This window comes from Fopius arisanus, unplaced genomic scaffold, assembly GCF_000806365.1.
Source record: "Fopius arisanus strain USDA-PBARC FA_bdor unplaced genomic scaffold, ASM80636v1 scaffold00001, whole genome shotgun sequence".
In the NCBI taxonomy this organism is placed as follows: Eukaryota; Metazoa; Arthropoda; class Insecta; order Hymenoptera; family Braconidae; genus Fopius; species Fopius arisanus.
In genome coordinates this window covers 2,770,792-2,792,668 of record NW_011887740.1, presented here as the reverse complement: position 1 = coordinate 2,792,668, position 21,877 = coordinate 2,770,792, and the positions used below count along the sequence as shown (strand labels likewise).

The window sequence follows — 21,877 nt, the reverse complement described above, 5'->3', positions numbered from 1 at the left end:
GGTTTCCCCAATATTTTTTACAAATCTGATATATGGCAAATAAATCCCATTAGATCCTGAACATAATGAATCCGATGATAAGGCATTATGGCTGAAATTCCAGCTATTTCTCCTTTAAAAAAACACGACACGTCTCCTAATCCCCACTTTTTAAAAAATACCGTAATTCTTAGCACACCATGTGGCACCGATATATCCCTTGAAGTGAAAACATGAAGAGTTCAATTGAGATTCTGCCAACAATGTGTCCCAAATACATCAGTTATTCCAATCATGAACGAGTGACACCAGCGTAATTACGTAAATAGATGAAAGATGTAATGACTATCGTTTACACACGCGGACGGAACAAAAAAAAAATACAAAGGACAGAACAAGGAATTCTATCAGACACCTCCAGTACCCGAGCGATAAATTTTTCCCCCTTTTTCTGAACCTGTCATTCCGGGAGATGAAACTCTAATTGATGACCTCCGTATTCTTCAAGTTTTTTAATCTATCGAAGGTCACACAGTACTCTTTATATACTATACTGAGATATCGAGCTAGCCGGTAGTTTCCTCTAATACGCGCACACAAATTCATCAGCTCATCAATTTATACCGAATAGCCACGACAAATCGATAGGATTACGTGTGATTGGTTGAAAATCATGAGATATATAATAGATAGTCACCAATGCACGTGATTGCCATTGAGAAATGAGGTATAAATACAAGACGATGACCATTGTTGAAATTCTATCACTCGAGTACTTGCCATCGTGACATCACCATGAAGTGTTGGTTGATACTCATTACTGTCATCAGCACAGTCCAGGCAAAAATTCAATATAAAAATTTGTACGGACGTGAGCCATTCGGCAATAGTTTCGTCAACATGCTGAGTGCAGCACAGGGTGCAACATTGTTTGCACTGCAAGGTGAAGAGTTTATGCATGCAGAGCCGCCAGATACAACTCCAAACAACAGGGATCAATTCGATTTTATCGTTGTCGGTGCTGGAACAGCTGGTGCAACGATTGCATCAAGACTGAGTGAAATTCCTCAAGTGCGAGTGCTACTGATTGAAGCTGGACGCAGTGAGAATCTTGTCATGGACATTCCCATAATCGTCAATTTTCTCCAATTCAATAACGACATCAACTGGAAGTACCGAACAGAGCCGTCCAATGGCTACTGTACAGCAATGACTGATAAACGTTGCAACTGGCCGAGGGGTAGAGTGATGGGGGGTAGTAGTGTATTAAACTACATGATTGCAACGAGAGGACATCCAAAGGATTACGATCGGTGGGCCGAATTGGGGAATGAGGGCTGGTCCTGGAAGGATGTGTTACCGTATTTCAAGAAACTCGAGAGCTTCAACATTAATGATTACGTATCTAATCAGAGAGTTCACAATAAAAATGGACCAGTTTCAATCGAGTATCCGGCTTTTCACACCCCATTAGCCACGGCTTTTTTGAAAGCCGGTGAAGAGCTCGGTTATCCGATTATTGATTACAACAGTGGTAATGAGTCTGTTGGATTCTCCTATCTTCAAACAACGCTGAAGGATGGGATGAGAATGAGCAGCAGTGTTGCTTATTTGCATCCTGCAAGATTCAGGAAGAACTTGGTTGTCACGAAGAATTCGTTGGTTAGAAAAGTGTTGATTGATCGGGATACTAAACGAGCAATTGGCGTGGAGTTTGTGAAGAGGGGCAGGATATTTCAAGTTTATGCATCGAAGGAAGTGATACTGAGTGCTGGAGCCATTGGAAGTCCTCAGATACTGATGCTGTCGGGAATCGGACCAACTGGACATCTCCAGGAGATGGGAGTCAAACCGATTGTTGATCTTCCCGTCGGTGATAACTTGATGGATCATATTGGTTGTGGTGCACTTATGTTTCAAGTTGATCAGCCGGTGGGGATGAGGTTCGAGGATCTAGCCAATCCGATGAATCCGTACATAAAGGATTTTTTCTTCGAACGAAAAGGACCGCTCACCATTCCCGGTGGATGCGAGGCTCTCGCTTTCCTCGATGTTGACAGACCAGGCGATCGTGATGCTTATCCAAATATTGAACTGCTGTTTGTTAGCACTTCCTGGGCAAGTATCAGCGTTGGACGATTTGATTTAGGAATTAATGACACCGTGTGGCAGGAAACGTATTCCAAACTTGAAAATACTTTTACATGGACAGTATTTCCCCTATTGCTTCGACCGAAGAGTCGAGGAAAAATTCGTCTGCGAAACGCGGATATCAATAGTCATCCCGTAATTACAGCGAATTATATGGACGATAAGGAAGATGTGAGGATTTTGGTTGAAGGGGTCAGAACAGCTGTGAACGTCAGTCGGACGAATGCTATGAAGAGATTTGGGTCGAAGGTCTTTCTTGCTGAATTAAAAGGGTGTAAAGAGTTCGAAATGGATAGTGACGGATATTGGGAGTGTGTCACTAGAAGTATCACTATGAATATTTATCATTACTCGGGAACGTGCAAGATGGGCCCGTCAGGAGATCCCACTGCGGTTGTGGATCCTAGGCTCAGGGTAAGTGCCATTATTTATTTTTTTTACCCCTTTTTATTTAACGCAGAGGAAAATTTATTTTCAAATGCTCCCTTGCAGGTGCACGGCGTCAAAGGCCTGAGAGTGGCGGATGCATCTATAATGCCGGAAATTATCTCCGCCCATCCAAATATTCCGACGTACATGATCGGTGAAAAATTAGCGGACATGCTAAAGGAAGACTGGGGGTACCCAACGAAACCTCAACAATAGATATTCCTGAATAATTCAGAGACAATAGTGATATTCACTTTTGGTTATCTTTTGGCACTTGATCAGTGGAAATTTTAGGAAAAAATCAGCGGAGAATAAATTATAGGTCAATTATACCATGAGAATTGACGATAATCTGAGAATGGAAATAACGAACATCATTGAAAATTCAATGATATTTACTTTTAGCATTGAGTATGCAAGTTCTCATAGAAAATTCAGATAACTCGGAATTTTAAGTGAATCCTATAACTTCTCGATTTTTTTTTCTCCTAAATCATAATCGATTTCATTATTGGGGAGATTACTAGTCAGCTGTCCACATTATACCGTAATTCATGAATTCATACCTTTCAACTTTCATCCAAGTATGCAATACAAAATCACACGCACCTGTAATCATAAAAAAAAAACATCATGTACCTTATACTTGATAGTAGAACGTAAACAGTTCCATAATGTTAGAATTAATTATTTCCATTTTCAAATGATCAGTAAAAAATGGATTTGCTTAAATTCAAATTTCATTGAATTGATAAAATTTAGAAAATTGTATTCCTTTACTCTCATCTTTCCATTGAATTTAAGCTTTTCCATTTTTTCCTGGAGTTAATAAAGAAAAATTACTGGACAAAACAAAAATATTTGACAATAGAAAAAAAACTATAAAATAAAATCGTTTGTTTTGACATCAAGAAATTTTTCCTCCACATAATATCTTTAAAAAATTAAATTACGGATTCTCTAGGGATTAAATTCCCCCGAGCCCTCAAAATAAACCCCAAGATACACGAAATTGACTGAGAGTTATTATTACCCCTAATCATAATTATGCATGCAATCACTTTTTTCGCTGCGTGTAAGAAGGGATGTACGCAGTCGATTGGATAAATGTTACCTGTCTGGTTAAACATTACGTATCTCGAGAAAGCGCATTTCTCTCAGTGGACCTCTTAACCACAGCGAAAATAGCTGTCTCCAGTCCAATACTGTCTTTCCTAAAGGCCTCACCACTTTGAACTCCCATCACTCCTCGAATAAGATACTATTATTCAATTAAACCTAGACCGCCCGTAACGACTCTCCTATATTTTGAGGTAAGAATAGTTGTCATCTCATTAAATTAATTTAACCGAAGATGTACTTGAGAAGAAGAATGACGAATTTTTAAACATGAATATTTCATGCGAAACGAAAGAATATATAAAGAAATGCATCACAACATTTCAATTATAATATAATATTTTATATATAATATTATTCAGACGCATTTCTAAACTGTAACAAATTAATTCGTCAACAATTTGCAAAAAGTATAATATATATCTCAATATGTCAGTTCACGGGAATTTTTTCAGAATTTTTTTCGCGTTTTTTTTAATCATCACTTCCCCAGCGCTCGGAAATATTTTGTTGCCACTTATATTTGACCTACTGTTTTTACTATTACTTTTATCACTTCATTGTATTATGTGTGTTCATTATTATATTATTTATATTGGAGAAGTATTTTCTAATTTAGAATTTTATTTGAATCGTTGTCTGAAAAAATTCAGTAGTTTCATTAGACAGTGTAATCTGCATGTCGATATCTCCAGCGAGATTGTAAAGAAGAGAAAGTATTTTTGCCACAGGTTATCTCCACTACCATCGAAAATTCAGAACTGGACTCGATATTCTTATGTATTCGATGCTAATCCCCGTTTTTTAATTATTGAGTGTTTTTATCCTGGATATGCAATAATTAGTAGCAATAAAGTTGTTCCCGCGATTGATGGAATGATTGTCGGGAATAAATCTCATGAATTATTAATCCTAGGAACATGGAGGAGCTCCAGGGAATGACTATCCTCTCCCTGCTCCTCGTCCATCCGTCGATGGGAGCCAGTATGTTTCAACTTTTCTCGAGCTACGGATTCCGGGAAAGTTTTGACATTCCTACTGTGATCATTCCAACCCGTGCTGAATATGATTTCATAATAGTCGGCGCTGGTTCTGGTGGATCAGTAATTACGAATCGTCTCTCTGAGAATCGTAAATGGAAAATTCTGCTGTTGGAGGCTGGCAAACCGGAAGGTATACTCAATCAGATTCCGATCTTGGTTAGCAACTTTCAGCAAACTGATTACAACTGGGGATACAGAGTTGAGGAGCAGAAAAGCGCATGTCTGGGAATGAAGGATCGACGTTGCACTTGGCCAAGGGGAAAATCGTTGGGTGGAACAAGTACACTTAATTATATGATCCATACGAGAGGTAATCGATTGGATTATGATCAGTGGGCGGCGCTTGGTAATGATGGATGGTCCTACGAGGAGGTTTTACCGTACTTCAGGAAAAGCGAGAGGTTTAGAGTTCCAGGTAAACTGTTTAATGAGGAGATTCATTTTTTCACTCAGTACTGGAGTGGTAAAGTTTGATAAGTCAACTCGAAATTGAAAATTCTCGAAAAATTCTTGATCAGATCATGACGGGTATTTTTTTTCAACACTTCAGATTTTTTTTCAATTTTTTAAAATAACGACAAAACACATGAAAATAATTGCATCACCACGAAATTTCGTACGCCATTAAATGAAAAATTGCAATCACGTCATAGTTTTTCATGTCAATCCCATTGATATAGTCCACCAGAAAAATTAACGAAACGTGAATTATGGCTAAAAGTCTAATTACTAATTACCGGCTAATTTTATAAATTTTTACTTCATAAACGATAATAAAACTGTTAAAGACGGAAACAACCCGAAAGCAAAAACAAATAGTTCCCCACTGCCTCAAGGATCTTTGAGTGATCTTCAAAGGAGGAAGTAATTTTTTTCCAAAATACATTTTTTTCATGGTTAAAGTATTGATGTTATATAGATTCCATAAAACGCTCAGAACCAAGAAAAATGAAAAAGACCAAAAGAATCGTAAATCATTCCTTTCCAGGACCTTATAATAGTTCCTTCCACGGCGAAGATGGACCCTTGTGCGTTGAGCACGCTCCCTACCACACAAAACTGGCGAGTTCCTTCCTGAAAGCAGGACAACACCTGGGGTACGAAGTCCTGGACTGCAACGGTCCCCAGCAAATTGGATTCTCCTACCTACAGCTGAACATGGACAAAGGATCGAGATGCAGTGCCTCAAGAGCCTACCTGAGAATAAAACGCTCGAACCTAGACATCGTAACGGACGCAAGAGTCACAAAGATCCTAATAGACAACGAGAATCGTGTTCAGGGCGTGAAGTTTGTGAAAAATGGCGTAACCCAGACAGTTCGGGCAAGAAAAGAAGTTGTTTTATCAGCCGGAACGATAGATTCCGCGAAATTACTGATGCTCTCGGGTATTGGACCAAAGCAGCACCTAGAGGATTTGGGAATAACTGTCCTAAGAGACCTGCCTGTTGGCCACAACCTCTATGAGCACATCGGCTTCTTGGGACTGACGTTCATGGTGAACCAGAGCCTTAGTTTCCTCCAGAATCGGCTAGTGACCCCTCGCTACATAATGGATTACGCCCTCCACAGATCCGGACCTCTCTCAACACCAGGTGGTGCTGAGGCTCTTGCCTTCATACGAACAAAATACGCAATCGATTCCCGTCCCGACGTGGAGCTCCTCTTCAACGCCGGTTCACTGCACTCTGATAATGGTGTCGCTGTGAGAAAGGGTTACGGTGTGTCCGACCAAGTGTACAATGCAGTTTTTAAACCGATCGAGGGAAAAGACGCATTTTCCATTTGGCCGATCACCCAGAATCCCCGGAGTCACGGCAGAATCATCCTCAAATCGAAAAATCCATTCGACGATCCAATTATTCAGCCTAATTTCTTCCAGCATCCAGCTGACATTGAAATCATTCTCGAAGCGATTAAACATGCACTGCGAATCGTATCAACTCCACCATTTGAAAAATACGGAGCTAGAGTGCACACGATAAAAATCCCTGGTTGTGAGAGTCTCCAGTTTGACTCTGATGATTACTGGAGATGTGCTATCAGACACTTGCCATCGATGATGAATCATGAGATTGGAACAGCCAAGATGGGACCTTCCACGGACCCCAGTGCTGTTGTCGACCCAAGACTCAGGGTTCATGGGGTTCTGGGCCTCAGGGTCATTGACGCCTCTGTCATGCCCACGATGCCCGTTGGACACATCAATGCTGGAATTTTCATGATCGGGGAGAAGGGCGCTGATATGATCAAACAAGATTGGGAAGAAAATCAATGACGCAGCCCTTACGATATTTCATTTGTTACCGACTGATACCTGAGACTTTTTCAATAAATAATTGTTTTTATAATCATCCGTTATTATTCATTTAGGTTTTACTGGTGAGTCTGCTAGGGGTTAACACCCTTCTCGCTTTTGCCGGGACTTGCGGAATTCAGAAATATGAAAACCGGTCTACGGTCGTATATCCCCTACTCCACTAACCGGCGTAAATGAGGATGAGTTTTATTCAAGTCAATACACACATAAGACTAACCCTGACGTTTGCAGGACTTCTCCAGAATAGTAATGGAGCACAACAAAGAGTGAATTGCTGGCGAGCTGTACGGCATTGTCGGGAGACAAGTGATTTTTACGAGCGATCGGTACTTGTCGATCTCTGGATACTCTTTCTAATATTGTTTTGTAAGTTATTTTTTTTCGTACGAGATGAATTTTTTTAAATGAACATTAAATAAAGTGTCTTTTGGCGTCGAGCATTGTTTTTCTAATATTTTTAAATATTCTATAGCAAAGATTTAATGAATCAAGTTTGGTAAGTACTTTAGCTATTTATTTATTCCACCTTGGAATACTCCTGAGGGATTATTTTTTTATATTTCATATTTACGGTATTTAAGATGTTAATAATTATCACGTTAAGGAAACAACTAAATTAACGAAAAATTGGGGAGGAATATTCACCGGGAGAATTGTAATTTTAATTGCAATGTAAGGAGGAATTTTCCTATCAATTTGTTTTTATGAATTTTGAGGTAATGAAATTAATAGTAATTTCATTTTTGAATTACGGTAAAATCTGGCCTGCCAAATAATTTCAAATAAAACGGTAAGGAATTGCGAAGTGGATGGCCTTGAAGTCCGCCAGGTCGCTGCCCCTTGCCTGATTCGGTAATCATTTGTATACAAATGAACAATAAAAATTCTGCCAATGATTCATAATAAAAATTTGTGAATTACAGAAAATGGGGATGAGACCAGGAGCAATAATTTTTCTGCTATTGCTGATAAAATTATCGGCGGGCACATTGAATTTAGATTTACTAGCGAGCTACGGACTCTGGGATAGCTGGCATATCCGAACTGTTCCGGTTCCACAGGCCAAATACGATTTCATCATCGTCGGCGCCGGTTCCGGAGGCTCGACTTTAGCAAATCGATTATCAGAGAATCCAAATTGGCGGATTCTGCTGCTGGAGGCTGGTAAGCCTGAAGGAATATTCAACCAAGTGCCTCTCATTGTGAGTTTTTTTCAACATACGGATTATAACTGGGGGTACAAACTCGAGCCTCAGGATAACGCATGCCTTGGGATGGAGAATCGTGTGTGCCCTTGGCCCAGAGGTAAAGCCTTGGGTGGATCCAGTACTATCAATTATATGATTCACACGAGGGGCAACAGACTCGACTACGACCACTGGGCTCATTTGGGAAACTACGGATGGTCCTATGAGGATGTACTTCCGTATTTCAAGAAAAGTGAAAAATTGAGAATATCCGGTAAATTTATTGCTCTGATTTAAATCTTTTTTTTACTCTATTGGACGTATGTCAAAAAACCTGTTTAATTTAAAACAAGTTTTTTTTTGTGGATTTAGTCGCAATTTTTTTGACGTTAAGAATTCTTTTTTCAATATCCCGAGAATTTTGTTTTCTGTGTACATCGTTGAAATTTTTGGAATTTTCAATCGATATTTTATTATTCAATTTGCATTCTTTTAAATTCCAAATTTTAGCCTTGAATAGTAATTTCCTAATATTTAGCGTATTTCCAGATTCGTACAATGCATCTTATCACGGTACAACAGGAAAGTTGAGCGTTGAGCACGCACCATACCACACACCGATCTCCAGAGCATTCTTAGAGACCGGAAGACTGATGGGCTACAACATCTTGGATTACAATGGACCAGAGCAAGTCGGTTTCTCTTATCTCCAATTAAACATGGATCGTGGCGCTAGGTGCAGCGCATCGAAAGCCTATCTCAGCTTCAACCCTTCGAATTTAGACATTATCACGGAGGCAATGGTGACGAAAGTCCTAATCGACAGTAAAAACCGCGCATACGGTGTGAAAGTCGCGATAAAGAACATGAACTACAAAATCCTAGCAGCAAAAGAAGTTATCCTATCAGCGGGGACAATAGACAGTGCCAAACTACTGATGTTATCTGGAATTGGACCCAGAGAACATCTAGAAGAACTCGGAATTAATGTCCTCAAAGACGCTAAAGTCGGATACAATATGTACGAGCACGTGGGGTTCCTTGGCCTGACGTTTCTGGTGAATGACAGTGTCAGCTTGACAGCAAATACTATTTTCCAACTAGAAGAGATGTGGAGGTACGCGATTGACAGGTCAGGCCCAATTTCCATTCCTGGTGGAGCCGAGGCTCTTGCATTCCTCCACACCAAGTACTCGACCGATTCTCGTCCGGATCTTGAACTGCTGTTTGTCGGGGGATCATTGAATTCAGATGGTGACGTTGCTATTCGAAAAGGCCTGGGTATATCGGATAATCTGTACAATGCGGTCTACAAGCCGATTGAGAATGTAAACACTTGGTCAATCTGGCCGATAGTTCAACGTCCAAGAAGTCACGGGCGAATAAAACTGAGGTGTGCCGATCCTTCGGTTCCACCGATTCTCGACGCCAATCTTCTTGACGATCCTTACGATATTGAGATCATACTAGAAGGCATCAAGAAGGGCATGGAGATATCTCAAGCTGAGCCCTTTCAGCGGTATAACAGCAGAATTCACGACATTCCAATTCCAGGTTGCAGCGGATTTATGTTCGCCTCTGACGATTATTGGCGTTGTGCTATTCGCCATCTGCCGTCATTAATGGATCATCAGATTGGGACAGTAAAAATGGGACCTGCGTCTGATCCATCGGCTGTGGTAGATCCTGAGCTGCGGGTGTATGGAGTTGATGGACTGAGAGTCGTCGATGCTTCTATCATGCCCACGATGCCAGTAGGTCACATTAACGCAGGAATTTACATGATTGGAGAGAAAGCCGCCGATATGATCAAACGCACGTGGACCACACCCAAGAGTCATCGATGTTTTTGATAGATTTCAATAGATAGAACACCGTCCGTACTACGTTTATCCCGCTCATGAGTTTATGGACCAAATCAAATGTTTTGGAGCGAGTATTATTGATCGCGTATTGAATACAAATGACAATTGAGGCAATATTGACGTTTTCTTATTTCATGTTTACTGGAAGGCAGACGTAAGCTTAAATAAAAATTTGAAAATAATGTGGGATGGTGGAAATACATTTGATCACCTGTGCAATTGTACATGTATTCATACTAGAACGATTACACACCGCGTCTATATAGCTTGTGAGACAACGTGAGTTGGTAATATTTGATTATACGGATGAGAGAGTTTTTGGTAGAATTTGTAAATAATTCTGGACTTTAAATAGTGAAATTCTAGGAGGATGGGGGGGACGATGCGATTTTTGATTCTATTGCTGTTGCTGATAAATTCATCATTAGGAATACATATCTTGGAACTGCTCGCGAATTATGGACTAACAAGTGGGTTTGGAATAAAAACGGAGCAATTGCCAAGAATCAATGAATATGATTTTATCGTCGTGGGTTCCGGGGCTGGCGGTGCAACAGTGGCCAGTCGCCTATCGGAGAATAGAAAATGGAAAGTTTTGTTACTCGAGGCCGGTAAACCTGAGGGAATTTTGCATCAAATACCAGGAGTTTCTTACACGAGTTCTGAATACGACTGGCAATTCCAAACAGAACCCCAGGAAAAGGCATGTCTAGGGCTGATAGATCGAAAAGCGGCATATATTCAAGGAAAGTCCTTGGGTGGTTCAACTTCCATAAATGGCATGATGTACTCCAGAGGACACAAACTTGATTTTGACGTTTGGGCTGGACGGGGGAATTACGGGTGGTCGTATGATGAAGTGCTACCGTATTTCAAGAAGAGTGAACGCGCCCGACTTGAAGGTATTTAAGAAACTTCCACCTTTTAAGATGATCATCTCATCTTACTCTCGCCTACATACAGCACTTTTTTATTTCAGAACCGGTGGACAAAGCCTATCATGGTAAAAAGGGGAATGTACACGTGCAAAATGCACGATGGCAGACACCTCTTGCAATAGCCTTTGTAGAATCCGGAAAAGAACTGAATTATGATATTATTGACTACAATGGACGACAAATGATTGGATTCTCGTATGCTCAATTAACAGCAATAAATAGCACTCGATGCAGTGCTTCGAGAGCATACCTGGGGGTCAGGCGATCGAATTTGGATATTGTTCCCGAGGCAACTGTATCGAGAGTACTCATTGACGACAACAATCGGGCCTATGGTGTGGAGTTTATAAAAAACAACAGAACATATCGAATTAATGCGAGGAAAGAAGTGATTCTATCCGCTGGCACAATTAGCACACCGAAACTACTGATGCTGTCTGGGATTGGACCCAAAGAGCATCTCGACGAATTGGGAATCAAAGTAGTGAAGGACGCCAAAGTCGGCGACAACCTCTGTGACCATGTGAGTTTTCTCGGACTGACATTCTTGGTGAATCAAAGTATCAGTTTAATTGTACAAAATAGCCAAACACCAGAAGCTGCCCTCCAATACGCTATCAACGGAACTGGACCACATTCTACAACTGGTGGTGAAGCGCTCGCATTTACTCAGACAAAATACGCAACTGATGCGAGACCTGATATTGAATTGCTGTTCTTCCCTGGACACCTGCACATGGATAACGATGGAGGTTTACGAAAATCGCGTCGAGTAAGTCAAAAAATATACGACACTGTTTGGAAACCCATCGAGGGACAGGACGCTTGGATGATCATGCCAGCTGCTCAACTTTCTCGCAGTAAGGGACGCATCCGACTGAAGTCAACCAATATTGAGGATCATCCTATCATCAATCCCAATTTACTGAACGATCCGATTGATCTTGAAGTTATTCTCGAAGGTGTCAAACAGTCAATCGAGGTTGCCAAATCCAAGCCCTTCCAGCAATACGGCACTAGACTACACGATATAAAAATTCCTGGTTGTGAGGCATTCCAATTCGCCTCGGATGATTACTGGCGTTGCGCTATTCGATATTTAACAATTCCCTTCCTTCATAACGTCGGTACTGCTAAAATGGGCCCATCCACAGATCCTACAGCCGTCGTTGATCCTGAATTGAAGGTTTATGGAGTAAAAGGTTTGAGGGTCATCGACGCTTCTATCATGCCGGAAGTGCCCGTGGGACATACGTCATCAACAACTTACATGATCGGCGAAAAAGGTGCCGATATGATTAAACAATCATGGTATCACTGAATTCTCGTAAAAATTGTTGGATTTATCGTCAGAATTTATGGAATAAATTGAAGTATAAAAAAATGGAAAATGCATATTGAAGAATATGAGCGACAGACAGCCTGCGTCAGCCATGGTTCCATCAATTTATTTTGTACGTTTTTATTGAATTATTATCCACGGCCTACAAATGTAAGCTTGAATAAACCGCAGCGAATAAATAAACTCCGAAGCACCTGTGTAACTTACACGGTGAATATTGTTCCAATTATTCTTATTATACCACAGCTATATAGCTCGCGACAAAACGCCAGTATCATATTAGTTCATTAATCAGTGATGGACAATCAAAACTCTTGAAAATTCCGATTAGTCAGGTGTTTCTTATCTTAATGACAATTTCCTATCGAATGTCAAAAAAATGTACGCGATAATGGAAACACTTATATCTCTCCTACTAATGACACATTTATCGGTAGCAGTACATATTTTAAAACTGCTTAACGAATACAGTCTAACGACCACGTATGGAATAAAAACCGAACAATTACCGCGATTCAACGAATATGATTTTATAATCGTTGGGGCCGGACCTGGTGGTTCTCCCGTAGCTAATCGCCTGTCGGAAAATGCAAACTGGAGGATTTTACTTCTTGAAGCTGGTGGACCCGAGGGAATCTTACAACAAATACCCCTACTCTCGTCCTTGAACACGAAATATGATTGGCAATACACATACGAGCCCCAGAAAAATGCATGTTTAGGAATAAAAGATCGGAGATGCCCTTGTCCAAAGGGAAAATCACTAGGTGGTACGAGCACCATGAACAGCATGCTCTACACAAGAGGGCATAAATTGGATTTTGATATTTGGGCTCAACAGGGGAATTACGGTTGGTCGTACGAAGAAATTCTGCCTTACTTCAAGAAAAGTCAACGCGCTAATCTGCGAGGTACGTGACATTAGCAGCTTTTCCAGTGCAGCTATTAGGAAAGTTAATTTTTATCTAATCCCTGTCCTTTAGAACCAGTGGATGAATGGTATCATGGCAGGAACGGATATTTGCATGTACAGAATGCGCCGTGGAGCACTCCTCTCACGGCTGCATTTTTGAATTCGGGGAAACAGCTGGGGTACGACGTTGTTGACTACAATGGACGACAACAGATTGGATTCTCGGATAGTCAATTGACCATGGTGAATGGTACACGATGCAGTGCCTCAAAAGCGTATCTGCGGATAAGGCGATTGAACTTGGATATCGTAACAGAAGCCACGGTTTCGAGGGTGTTAATTGATGACAACAATCATGCCTACGGTGTGGAGTTCATTAAAAATAATAAAACATATCGAATTAATGCGGGTAAAGAGGTGATTTTATCAGCGGGTACAATCAACACACCGAAATTACTAATGCTCTCCGGGATCGGCCCCAAGGATCATCTCGACGAATTGGGAATCAAAGTGGTGAAGAATGCCAGAGTGGGATACAATCTTGGTGACCATGTGGGTTTCGTTGGTCTCACGTTTTTGGTAAACCAAAGTATCACGCTTCTTGCAAAAAACATAAGGACCCCAGAATCTGTACTCCAATATGCTATCAATGGAACTGGTCCTTATTCAACAGTAGTTCCTGCGGCACTCGCATTCATTCGCACAAAACTCGCAACTGATGCACGACCCGACCTTGAACTAGTTCTGCGGACTAGGTCATTCAATACGGATGGGGACGGGGGAAAGTCACGAAGTATAAGTCGAGAAGTCTATGACGCGATTTGGAAGCCCATTGAGGGTAAAGACGCCTGGGGAATCTGGATAGGCGCACAATTGGCACGTAGCAAAGGACGTGTCACGTTGAGATCAACTAATATTGAGGATCACCCAATCATTGATGCTAATCTCTTGGACGATCCAAATGATCTCGAAGTTCTTGTGGAAGGGGTTAAACTCGCGATTGAGATATCCAAATCCAAGACTTTCCAGTCATATGGCAGTAGACTGCATGATATAAAAATTCCAGGATGCGAGACATTTGAATTTAACTGTGATGATTACTGGCGTTGTGCAATTCGACGGTTAACAACTACTTTTAATCATGAGATGGGCACCGCCAAAATGGGTCCACCTACGGATCCTACAGCTGTCGTTGATCCTGAATTGAGAGTTCATGGAGTTGGGGGATTGAGGGTCATTGATGCTTCCATCATGCCGGGAATACCAGTGGGTCATTTGACAGCCACAGTCTACATGATTGCCGAGAAAGGAGCCGATATGATTAAGCAATCCTGGGAGAAATAGGACAACCCTGTTTTCCCATCTTGTCTATTATTACCAGGCTACCCCCGGCTGATGTGATTTTGAATTTTTTCCTGAATCCACAGATTTTTCTCCACACCTTTTATTTCCAAGTCAAACCCAATATTCTCTGATAAATGTAATTTAATTGTTTAATTGTAAATAAATAATTGCGTGTCGAGTATAAATAAAATTGAAATCGATATTGATATTTCCTTATTTCATTTTGATGGGAGCGCAGACATGAACTTAAATAAATATTTATCAACAAATTTCAATCATGGAAACACATCCGATCACCTGTGCAATGTAGGCATGTTCATACTATAATGATTTCGCCCCGGATCTATAAAGCTCGACACAGAATGTGCGTTCATAATATTCGACTCCTCGACCGAGTAAGTTTTTCATAAAATTGGTCAGAATATAAATTGTATAATTTCAAGAGAATGACAGCTAAAATCCAATTGATAATGCTGTTCCTGATGATGATGGATTCGTCATCAGGAATCCATATCTTGGAAATGCTCGCGAATTATGGGCTGACCAGGGGATTCGGAATAAAAATTGAGCAGTTGCCAAGGCTCAATGAGTATGACTTTATTGTCGTTGGTTCTGGGCCAGGTGGTGCACCAGTGGCCAATCGTCTATCAGAAATTAAAAACTGGAAAGTATTGCTCCTCGAGGCCGGTAAGCCAGAGGGAATTTTGCACCAAATACCAGGAATTTCTTACACGAATTCCGAATACGATTGGAAATACGTAACAGAACCTCAAGAAAAGGCGTGTCTAGGATTAATAGATCGAAGAGGGACCTATACCCAAGGAAAATCATTGGGCGGTTCGACTTCCATAAATGGCATGGTTTACTCCAGAGGACATAAGATTGATTTCGACGTTTGGGCTGAACGGGGAAATTACGGGTGGTCGTATGATGAAGTGCTGCCGTATTTCAAGAAGAATGAACGCGCCAGCCTTGGAGGTATGTAAAATGATTTTAGCAATCGAACGAGGTGCATCTCATGACACATTCATCTAACCTTTTCCTTTCAGAACCGGTAGACAAATCGTATCGTGGAAAAAAGGGATATGTACACGTGCAGTCTGCACGATGGCGAACGCCTCTCGCTTCAGCCTTTGTAAAATCCGGAAAAGAAATGAATTATGATGTGATTGACTACAATGGACGACGACACATCGGAATATCCTATCTTCAATTAACAATGTCGAATAGCACACGATGCAGTGCTTCGACGGCATACCTGCGGGTCAGACGATCAAATTTGGATATCGTCCCTGAAGCGACTGTATCGAAGGTACTAATTGACGACAATAATCGAGCCTATGGTGTGGAATTTGTAAAAAACAACAGGACATATCGAATTAATGCGAGAAAAGAGGTGATTCTATCCGCTGGCACAATTAGCACACCGAAACTACTGATGCTGTCTGGGATTGGGCCCAAAGAGCATCTCGATGAATTGGGAATCAAAGTAGTGAAGGACGCCAAAGTCGGCTATAACTTCTGCGACCATGTGGCTTTTGTCGGGCTCACATTTTTGGTGAACCAAAGTGTCAGTTTGAGTACAAAAAATACCCAAACACGAGAAGCTACCCTGGAATATGCGATCAAAGGAACAGGACCGTACGCAACACCTGGTCCTGAGGCAGTCGCGTTCACTCGAACGAAATATGCAACAGATGCTCGACCAGATGTTGAATTGTTCTTCCTCGCAAGATCACTCCACAACGATAACGATTCAGGAGCGCGACAATCGCAGCGTGTGGCTCAAGGAACTCACGACAAAATTTGGAAACCCATTGAGGGCCAGGATGCATGGTCGATTATCCCAGTTGTCCAACTTTCTCACAGTAAGGGACGCATCCAACTGAAGTCAGTTAATATTGAGGATCACCCTGTGATCAATCCAAATTTATTGGACAAATCGATTGATCTTAAAGTTCTTATCGAGGGTGTGAAACTCTCACTGGAGATAGCTAAGTCAAAAGCTTTCCAGCAATACGGCACTAGGTTACACGATATAAAAATCCCAGAATGTAAATCTTTACAATTCTCCTCGGATAATTACTGGCGTTGTGCTATTCAACATTTATCAATTCCCTTTCTTCATGGAGTCGGTACTGCGAAAATGGGCCCATCCACAGATCCTACAGCCGTCGTTGATCCTGAATTGAAGGTTTATGGAGTAAAAGGTTTGAGGGTCATCGACGCTTCTATCATGCCGGAAGTGCCCGTGGGACATCCGTCAGCAACGACTTACATGATTGCCGAAAAAGGGGCCGATATGATTAAACAGTCATGGCGCGACAGATAATCTCCCTATTAATTTATTTACCTATCAGTAATTACCGTTGGATTTATCCAAATATTATCACCCCTATTGTTTACACTGTCGATATCAGGCCCTACATTTTTTATTACTATAATTGTTACTTGAAATCCATCAAGCAACTGAAATTCAAAAAATCCCTCAAGTAGAGGGATTTAACCGACAGTCCCATCAACCAAGAACAACACTCCCATCGATATATTTTGTACATTTCGATTTGGTTATTTTCCACGAATTTAAAATGTAAGCTTGAATAACAAATAAATAAGCTTTGAATCACCTGTGTAATTTATTAGGTGCATATTGTTTCAATAATTCTCACCACCGCAGCTATATATCTCGCGACACAACAACTTTATAATAGTCGATTACTCAGTGATGGGTCATTAAAGAATCGTTGAAATTCCAGAAAAATGAGGGTGACTATTGGAATACTGTTTTCTGTACTGCTAATGATAAATTTGTCAGCAGGAACACATATTCTGAGACTACTCTCTGAATATAGTTTGACAACCACTTATGGAATAAGAACGGAACAATTACCAAGGTTTAATGAATATGATTTTATAATCGTTGGTGCCGGGCCTGGGGGTTCTACAGTGGCCAATCGCCTGTCAGAAAATCAGAACTGGAGGATTTTACTGCTGGAAGCCGGTGAACCGGAGGGAATTTTGCAGCAAATACCTTCGTTCTCTTCCATAAACTCTAAATATGATTGGCAATACAAGTATGAGCCTCAAGATAAGGCTTGTTTAGGGATGAAAGATCGGACATGCCCTTGTCCAAAGGGAAAATCACTAGGTGGTACCACCACCATAAATGGTATGGTTTATGCAAGAGGGCATAAATTAGATTTTGATATTTGGGCCCAACAGGGAAATTACGGATGGTCGTACGAAGAAATTCTGCCATACTTCAGGAAAAGTGAACGCGTTAATCTGCGAGGTATGGAATTTATGAGATTATTATTATTCATATTTATGGTATCATTTTATGGCTCTGACTTTCTTGAATTATTAAACTGACTTATTAAATTGACCTTTTTTTTTGTGAATGTGTTGCATGAATTTTTCTTCCTAATTACTGCCGAATAAAATTATTTCCTTTGGAGCAATAAGCAGATATGAATTGAGTTAACTACTGTGTAAGAAGGTTGGAAGAAAATTTTAATTTCAGGAACGATTGACTACCAATTTTCCGGTGAGTAACGCTGAATGCAATTTACAGAGAAAAGATTTACAATTTTTATGTTTCATGTTTGTGAAAATTCAGTGAAATTAATGAATTTTAAAAGACAGACGAAAATTTATTTATGTGTTTGAATTTTCGAGCTAGAATAAATCTTCACTGTCAAATTCCATTGAATTGTTAGTAATAAAACATAAATTTCTATGAATTTCTCCCGTTAAATCACAATCAGTGTCAATACTCTCGGAATTGTGGAGTAAATAAAATGAAATTTTGTGTTCTTCAAAGACGGAATTACTTGAAAATTCGAGGGAACGATAAAAGATTTCAGGATGTGGCATAGAAAAATGAGAAGAAAATTGCGGAGACTGTATGAAGAAAAATTCATTCTGAACTTTGTGTGTAAAGCATGACCCATGTAAACATGAATAATTTCTCGTTCTCCAGAGCCAGTGGATGAGCCCTACCGCGGTAGAGACGGATATTTGCATGTGCAAAATTCTCCATGGAGCACTCCTGTCAAGACTGCCTTTTTAGACTCAGGGAAAGAGCTGGGATACGACGTTGTCGACTACAATGGACGACAACAGATTGGATTCTCGGATAGTCAATTGACCATGGTGAATGGTACACGATGCAGTGCCTCGAAAGCGTATCTGCGGATAAGGCGATTGAACTTGGATATCGTGACAGAAGCCACGGTTTCGAGGGTGTTAATTGATGACAACAATCATGCCTACGGTGTGGAGTTCATTAAAAATAATAAAACATATCGAATTAATGCGGGTAAAGAGGTGATTTTGTCAGCGGGTACAATCAACACACCGCAATTACTAATGCTCTCCGGTATCGGTCCTAAGGATCATCTCGACGAATTGGGAATCAAAGTGGTGAAGGATGCTAGAGTTGGATACAATCTATGCGATCATGTGGCTTTCATTGGACTAACGTTTTTGGTGAACCAAAGTGTCGAATTTCTAGCAAACGCGAGAACTCCAGAAGCTGCACTTCAATACGCTATCAATGGAACTGGTCGTCATTCGGGAACACTTCCCTCAGCAGTTGCATTCGCTCGCACAAAACACGCAGTTGACGCTCGACCAGACATTGAATTGATTCTCCGAGCCGGAGCATTTAATATGGATGGCGACGAAGGAAGATCCCGGGGTATCAGTCAAGAAGTCTATGACAAAGTTTGGAAGCCCATCGAGGGACAAGTGACGTGGGCAATCTGGCTGAGTCCACAACTAGCTCGTAGCAAAGGACGCATCACACTGAGATCAACTAATATTGCGGATCACCCAATCATTAATGCCAATCTCTTAGACGATCCCAGTGATGTTGAAGTTCTTGTTGAGGGAATTAAATTCGCATTGAATATATCTCAATCCCAGACCTTCCAGCGATATGGCAGTAGACTGCATGATACAAAAATTCCTGGATGCGAGGCATTGGAATTTAACTCTGATGATTACTGGCGTTGCGCAATTCGGAGTGTAACAGCAACCTTTAATCACGAGATGGGTACCGCCAAAATGGGTCCAGCTACAGATCCTGCAGCTGTTGTTGACCCTGAATTGAGAGTACATGGAATTCGGGGATTGAGAGTCATTGATGCCTCTATCATGCCAGAAATACCAGTCGGGCATTTGAGTGCGACGACTTACATGATCGCCGAAAAGGCAGCAGATATGATTAAGCGATCTTGGCAGAATTAGCAGAAGAACCGCAAGTTTAGATTAAAGGGGTTGGATTAGTGATTAAACGATCCGCCGTATATTGAAGTTGAAAAATAATCAGAGAAGATGATCAGCGACTGGATATTTTCGTCGATTTATTTTGAACGTTTCGTTTCGACTTGATTGAATAAACAATAGCAATTAAATAAACTTTGAATCACCTGTGTAATTTATTAAAGGCATATTGTAGCAATTATGCCTGTGATACCACAGCTATATAGCTCGCTCCACAATGCTAAATTTATATTAATTCATTAGTCAGTGATGGTCACTGAAAATTCTCATAAATTCCGATTATCCAGATAATTTTGATTTTGACGGCACTCAATCGAATTCCCGAAAAATGAGGGTGATAATTGGAATAATTGGAATGTTTGTTTGCCTATTGCTGATGGGAGATTTATCAGTAGGAACACATATTTTAAGACTGCTCAGCGAATACAGTTTAACGTCAGCTTATGGAATGAGAACAGAGCGACTGCCACGACTCGATGAGTATGATTTTATAATCGTGGGTTCCGGGCCTGGTGGTTCACCAGTGGCCAATCGTCTATCAGAAAATAAAAATTGGAAAGTTTTGATCCTCGAAGCCGGCAAACCTGAGGGAATTTTCCACCAGATACCCTCAATTTCCTTCGTGAATACTGAATACGACTGGAAATACCGAACCGAACCTCAAGAAAAGGCATCCCTAGGATTGACAGACCGAAGAGGATCTTATATACAAGGAAAGTCGTTAGGTGGTTCGAGTTCGATAAATGGAATGACGTACGCTAGAGGACATAAAATTGATTTTGATCTTTGGGCTGAGACGGGAAATTACGGGTGGTCGTATGATAATGTGCTACCATATTTCAAGAAGAGTGAACGCGCCAGACTTGAAGGTATTTAAGAAACTTCTCACCTTTCAAGATGATACATCTCATCTTACTTTCCCCTACATGCAGCGCTTTTTTATTTCAGAACCGATGGACGAAGCCTATCATGGCAAAAAGGGATATGTACACGTGCAAAATGCACGATGGCGCACACCTCTGGCAAAAGCCTTTGTAGACTCCGGAAAGGAAATGAATTATGATATTATTGATTACAATGGACGACAACAGATTGGATTCTCCTATTCTCAATTAACGATGTTAAATAGTACGAGATTCAGTGCTTCCAGGGCATACCTGCGGGTCAGACGATCAAATTTGGATATCGTCCCCGAAGCGACTGTATCGAAGGTGTTAATTGACGACAATAATCGGGCCTATGGTGTGGAATTTATAAAAAACAACAGAACATATCGAATTAATGCGAGAAAAGAGGTAATTCTATCTGCTGGGGCAATTAACACACCGAAATTACTGATGCTTTCTGGGATTGGACCCAAAGAGCATCTCGATGAATTGGGAATCAAAGTAGTGAAGGACGCCAAAGTTGGCTACAATTTTTGCGACCATGTGGGTTTTGTCGGACTCACATTTTTGGTGAACCAAAGTGTCAGTTTAATTATAAAAAATACCCAAACACCAGAAGCTGCTCTTGAATATGCAATCAATGGAACTGGACCGTATTCTACAACTGGTAGTGAAGCACTCGCATTCACCCGGTCAAAATACGCAACCGATGCCAGACCGGATATTGAATTGATATTTCGTGCATGGTCAATCAATATGGATAGCGATGGAGGATTGCGTAGAATGCGTGGTGTAACACAAGAAATTTACGACACTGTTTGGAAACCAATTGCGGGCCAGGACGGCTGGGCAATTATACCTGCTGTCCAACTTGCTCGCAGCAAGGGACGCATCCAACTGAAATCAATTAACATTGAGGATCACCCTCTGATCAATCCCAATTTTTTGAACGATCCGATTGATCTCCATGTTCTTGTTGAAGGTGTCAAACTCTCAGTTGAGGTAGCTAAATCAAAAGCCTTCCAGCAATACGGCACTAGGTTGCATGACACAAAAATTCCAGGATGTCAGT

At 40.9% G+C, this 21,877-nt stretch overlaps 6 protein-coding genes across 8 annotated transcripts in view; 5 read left to right on the top strand and 1 right to left on the bottom strand.

The window, feature by feature from the left end:
- Flo2 (flotillin-2) overlaps positions 1 to 21,877 on the bottom strand; it is an 84,518-nt gene that overhangs the window by 55,547 nt on the left and 7,094 nt on the right. The gene's annotated exons all lie outside the window — the stretch shown is intronic.
- On the top strand, positions 658 to 3,264 carry LOC105274093 (glucose dehydrogenase [FAD, quinone]). Its single transcript, XM_011316942.1, has 2 exons — positions 658 to 2,544; positions 2,623 to 3,264. Exons 1-2 carry the CDS (start codon positions 775 to 777, stop codon positions 2,773 to 2,775), a joined length of 1,923 nt encoding a protein of 640 aa, XP_011315244.1. The 5' UTR covers positions 658 to 774; the 3' UTR covers positions 2,776 to 3,264.
- LOC105274099 (glucose dehydrogenase [FAD, quinone]) lies at positions 3,753 to 7,036 on the top strand. Of its 2 annotated transcripts, none has more exons than XM_011316955.1 (3): positions 3,753 to 3,872; positions 4,595 to 5,136; positions 5,710 to 7,036. In XM_011316955.1, the coding sequence occupies exons 2-3, from the start codon at positions 4,599 to 4,601 to the stop codon at positions 6,996 to 6,998; spliced, it is 1,827 nt and encodes a 608-aa protein (XP_011315257.1). In that variant the 5' UTR covers positions 3,753 to 3,872; positions 4,595 to 4,598; the 3' UTR covers positions 6,999 to 7,036. The 2 variants fall into 2 exon arrangements, with proteins under 2 accessions (XP_011315257.1, XP_011315265.1); XM_011316963.1 differs by lacking the exon at positions 3,753 to 3,872 and having other exon boundaries at positions 4,727 to 4,851; positions 4,919 to 5,136.
- LOC105274114 (glucose dehydrogenase [FAD, quinone]) lies at positions 7,147 to 10,238 on the top strand. 2 transcript variants are annotated; one of them, XM_011316976.1, is made up of 3 exons: positions 7,147 to 7,406; positions 7,964 to 8,501; positions 8,777 to 10,238. In XM_011316976.1, exons 2-3 carry the CDS (start codon positions 7,967 to 7,969, stop codon positions 10,078 to 10,080), a joined length of 1,839 nt encoding a protein of 612 aa, XP_011315278.1. In that variant the 5' UTR covers positions 7,147 to 7,406; positions 7,964 to 7,966; the 3' UTR covers positions 10,081 to 10,238. The 2 variants fall into 2 exon arrangements, with proteins under 2 accessions (XP_011315278.1, XP_011315287.1); XM_011316985.1 differs by having other exon boundaries at positions 7,147 to 7,536.
- Positions 12,370 to 14,797, top strand: LOC105274122 (glucose dehydrogenase [FAD, quinone]). The gene is made up of 2 exons (XM_011316998.1): positions 12,370 to 13,283; positions 13,356 to 14,797. The coding sequence occupies exons 1-2, from the start codon at positions 12,752 to 12,754 to the stop codon at positions 14,627 to 14,629; spliced, it is 1,806 nt and encodes a 601-aa protein (XP_011315300.1). The 5' UTR covers positions 12,370 to 12,751; the 3' UTR covers positions 14,630 to 14,797.
- On the top strand, positions 17,358 to 20,040 carry LOC105274128 (glucose dehydrogenase [FAD, quinone]). Its single transcript, XM_011317011.1, has 2 exons — positions 17,358 to 17,921; positions 18,612 to 20,040. The coding sequence occupies exons 1-2, from the start codon at positions 17,390 to 17,392 to the stop codon at positions 19,880 to 19,882; spliced, it is 1,803 nt and encodes a 600-aa protein (XP_011315313.1). The 5' UTR covers positions 17,358 to 17,389; the 3' UTR covers positions 19,883 to 20,040.